At 42.4% G+C, this 4170-nt stretch overlaps 1 protein-coding gene across 1 annotated transcript; it reads left to right on the forward strand.

The window, feature by feature from the left end:
* Positions 1–1672: 1672 nt before the first annotated feature.
* Positions 1673–2611, forward strand: LOC140128703 (olfactory receptor 10A7-like). Its single transcript, XM_072150402.1, has one exon. The coding sequence runs from the start codon at positions 1673–1675 to the stop codon at positions 2609–2611; it is 939 nt and encodes a 312-aa protein (XP_072006503.1).
* Positions 2612–4170: the final 1559 nt, after the last annotated feature.

The following is a 4170-nucleotide window of genomic DNA, read 5'->3' on the forward strand; positions in this document are numbered from 1 at the left end:
GCGCTCAGCAGTGCATACAGATCGGGGTGCCCTTAACCAATTAGCAAACAATTTCTCATATACTTAGGCCTCTTGCACACTAGCGTTGCGTTTCACGTCAGGGTGCAATGCGTGAAAAACTGACGTTTTGGCTGCGTTTTTGTTCTATTTTTCCTTGGAGTAATTTGCGTTTTTGCGTTTTTCACGCGCGTGTTGTTAGCGTTGTTTTTGCGTTTTCGGCGCATTTTTGACGCGCGTTTCAATGGGAGACTCGAGCAGTTTTCAAAGGGACCATGATTTGGGATTAAAATGTGTTATTTAATTGAAAAATAATGTCTTCTGATAATTTGCAAACATCTGCGATCTATTCTTCACTGTTCCGCGCGTATATTATCTCCCGACAATTTAGCAGATGTGAAGAACAGTGAAGAATAGAATAAAACCAGTGAACACAGTGAACACAGTGACCACAGGATCATTTAAGATAAAAACACAGTGCAGAACACAGTGCAGAATAGATTACAGATGTTCGGCACATCTGCTTACTTGTCGGGAGATACGCGCGGAGCGGTGCGAACAAAATAGCATGTGAAGAACAATATATATGTGTGTAAAGAACACATTGCAGATGTTTCCATACATCTGCAATGTCTTCTTCACACATATATATTGTTCTTCACATGCTATTTTGTTCGCACCGCTCCGCGCGTATCTCCCGACAAGTAAGACGATGTGCCGAACATCTGTAATCTATTCTGCACTGTGTTCTGCACTGTGTTTTTATCTTAAATGATCCTGTGGTCACTGTGTTCACTGTGTTCACTGGTTTTATTCTATTCTTCACTGTTCTTCATTGTGTTTTTTTAATTAAATGATCGTTCGCGAGCAGGGGAAATACTGTTATACTGGTCACCTAGCAACCCTTACGTTTAAAACGCATTGCACTCGCATTGCACTTGCAATGTTTGCGAGTGCAATGCGTTTTTGATACGTCCCCATAGACTTGAATGGGGCGTGAAAAATGCGCGTGAATCGCAAAAATAGAGCATGCTGCGATTTTGACGCGCGTGCAAACGAACGCAAGCACGCGCGTTGAAAACCACGCAAATGGAGAAAGACCCATTGAATACAATGGGACAGAGTGCAATGCGAGTTCTGCGCGTCAAATGCACGCGCAGAACTCGCGCGTGAAAAACGCCAGTGTAGAAGGGGCCTTAAGCCGTAGAAGCCATTCATTTGTGAGTCACGCCTACATTCTTCATTCTTTGACTTAAAGGGAACCTGTCACCAGGAACCTCATTTTTTAGTAAAGACAGATAGCAAAAGCCCATCACACCTGCAGTGATATGCAGTACATATCCCTCTCTGCCTTCTCTAAATATTTGCATTACAATATAATTGTGTGTTATCACTTTCCTTGCACCCTGACAGAATCCTCTGTGTAGTCCCAGGGTTTGGCCTTTGCTTTGGATGCATTTCAAATAACAAGTGATTTGTTTGTGCTGCAGACTCTTCAGCTCTCAGCTCCCACCTTTGTGCTCCTGTACAGCTCCTCCCTCCTGCTCCTTCACAGTATTCTCATCACCCAAATTCAGTTTTCATTTAAATGTGCAGTTAAAAACTAACCCAAATTGTGAACTGGATCTCTACAGGGACCTACAGCAACTTCACGTATGTTTTTTCGGTTGTGGACATGATCTTAGAGAAAACGAATACGACGGTTCTCACAGAATTCATCATGTTAGGATTTGAATCTATTCATAATATAAGAATTTTAATGTTTATTCTCCTTCTTTTGATTTACTGTTTTACAATTTTGATGAATTTCTTGATCATCGCCCTGGTGTCCACCAGCAGGAACCTCCACACTCCCATGTACTTCTTCATCTCACAGCTGTCCATCAGTGACATCTTATTGACCACAGTCATTGTCCCCAAGATGCTTCATGTTCTACTCTATCAGAGAGGAACCATAGCGTTTAGTGACTGTATGACTCAATTGTATTTCTTTGCTTCTCTGGAAGCATCTGAATGTCTTCTCCTGGCAGTGATGTCCTATGACAGATATGTGGCCATCTGTAACCCCCTCCGGTATAACTCAATCATGACCCATAGATGTTGTGTGATATTGGTCGTTACCTCCTGGTTGGGTGGTTTTTGTATTGTTTTCCCCATCATCTTATCAACATTGATGTTAAACTTTTGTGGACCAAACATTATTGACCACTTCTTCTGTGACTTCATTCCTATACTAGAACTTTCCTGTTCAGATCCACACATTGTTCGGATGGAAATTGCTCTTTCAAGCATAATTTTAATATTAATCCCATCAATATTAATTATATTTTCATATACCAAAATTATAATCACCATCTTAAGAATCCCATCCAGTACCGGGAGGCAGAAAGCCTTCTCCACCTGTAGCTCCCACCTCATTGTGGTCTCCATATTCTACGGGACAATTTTTGGTGTTTATGTTTTGCCACCTACAGACAGAACCTTAAGTATCAGTAAGATCCTGTCCCTGCTCTATACTGTGTTCACTCCTCTGATCAACCCCATCATCTACAGTCTCAAGAATAATGATATAAAGGAGGCTTTACATGACCGTGTGCATAGGAATGTCAGGTGATGGGGGCACAAGTTTTGTACCTTTTCTGCTCCATAAATCATGGCTGCTACGGGGCCCGCATGGCACAGGGGCCCGGGATGGAAGGCTGAAACAATATTTATGAATTCCATTCTCCTTCGACCTGCCTTCTCCATCTGCGTCTGACTGCCCTGCCATGAACATCTTTGTACCTTTTACATTTTAAGATGGGCTGGCAAGTGTACAAATGTACAAGTGTAGAGGCCGGGAATTGTGACTTCTACCCCTTATATGCTCCAAGAAGGGGCATTGCAATGCCATGTAGGTTGTTCCTGCCGACTACCAAGGGGTTGGGAGAGCATCATATAGCGCCAGCATATGATAAATGTGCCCCTATGCATGTATATGGTGTGTTTAAACTGCATGTATGTGTATATATGGTGAGTATACTGTGTATCTAAATATATGATGTATATAATGTGTATGTACTATATAATATGTTCCAATTTAGTGTGTATATACTATGTGTGTCTATGATGTGTACATACTGTATGTATGGATGATATTAATCAGGGCTTTTGCGCCCTAAAATAATTACACATACCAGTTTATAGCTATCATACACAGGTGGTGAATTTTTACATGTGAAAAGTCGCCTGCTGCTTTCGAAACTCTCTGCTGGCCCCGGACGGATACATCAAGTACCGGCGTATAATAAATAAAAGTGTATAAAAAGTCTGGTTATGAGCGTAGAACCTTGTGTTTGTGTGTAAATAAATGAGTGTACAATATGTATATTTATTTTTTAGGTAGAAAGGGGCCCCATGGAGACGTCTGCTATGGAGCCCAGCCTCTCCTAGTTACACCCCTGGCCATGTATAAAGAAAGTATTTTAGAAAATTCTATAAATTTTTTCCTTAATTAAAAAAATTTATTTACCAAAACTGGACAACCCCAATAACAATGACACCAGGTCAGTGCATAGAGAGAGGGCGAGAGGGGTGTCTCTGCTGTAATCAATTGGAATCTCATGGTAAGTGGCTAAAACAAAATCATAATCTATTCTTACCTAATCCTAAATACATCATAAATAGAGATGAGCGAACATGCTCGTCCGAGCTTGATGCTCGGTCGAGCATTAGGGTACTCGAAACTGCTCGTTACTCGGACGAATACTTCGCCCGCTCGAGAAAATGGCAGCTCCCGCCGTTTTGCTTTTTGGCGGCCAGAAACAGAGCCAATCACAAGCCAGGAGACTCTGCACTCCACCCAGCATGACGTGGTACCCTTACACGTCGATAGCAGTGGTTGGCTGGCCAGATCAGGTGACCCTGGGATAGACTAGCCGCTGGCCGCGCTGCTCGGATCATTCTGTCTCTGGATGCCGCTAGGGAGAGAGCTGCTGCTGGTCAGGGAAAGCGTTAGGGTGTTCTATTAGCTTACTGTTAGGCAGGAGTGATTCTCAAAGAACCCAACAGCCCTTCTTAGGGCTACAATAACGTTCTACTTTTTTTATTTTAATTTGCATCTTTTACCATTTTGTGAGGAATTAGCAGGGGGACTTGCTACCGTTGTGTTTAGCTCTTAGTGGCACACATATC

This window comes from Engystomops pustulosus, chromosome 4, assembly GCF_040894005.1.
Source record: "Engystomops pustulosus chromosome 4, aEngPut4.maternal, whole genome shotgun sequence".
NCBI lineage: Eukaryota > Metazoa > Chordata > Amphibia > Anura > Leptodactylidae > Engystomops > Engystomops pustulosus.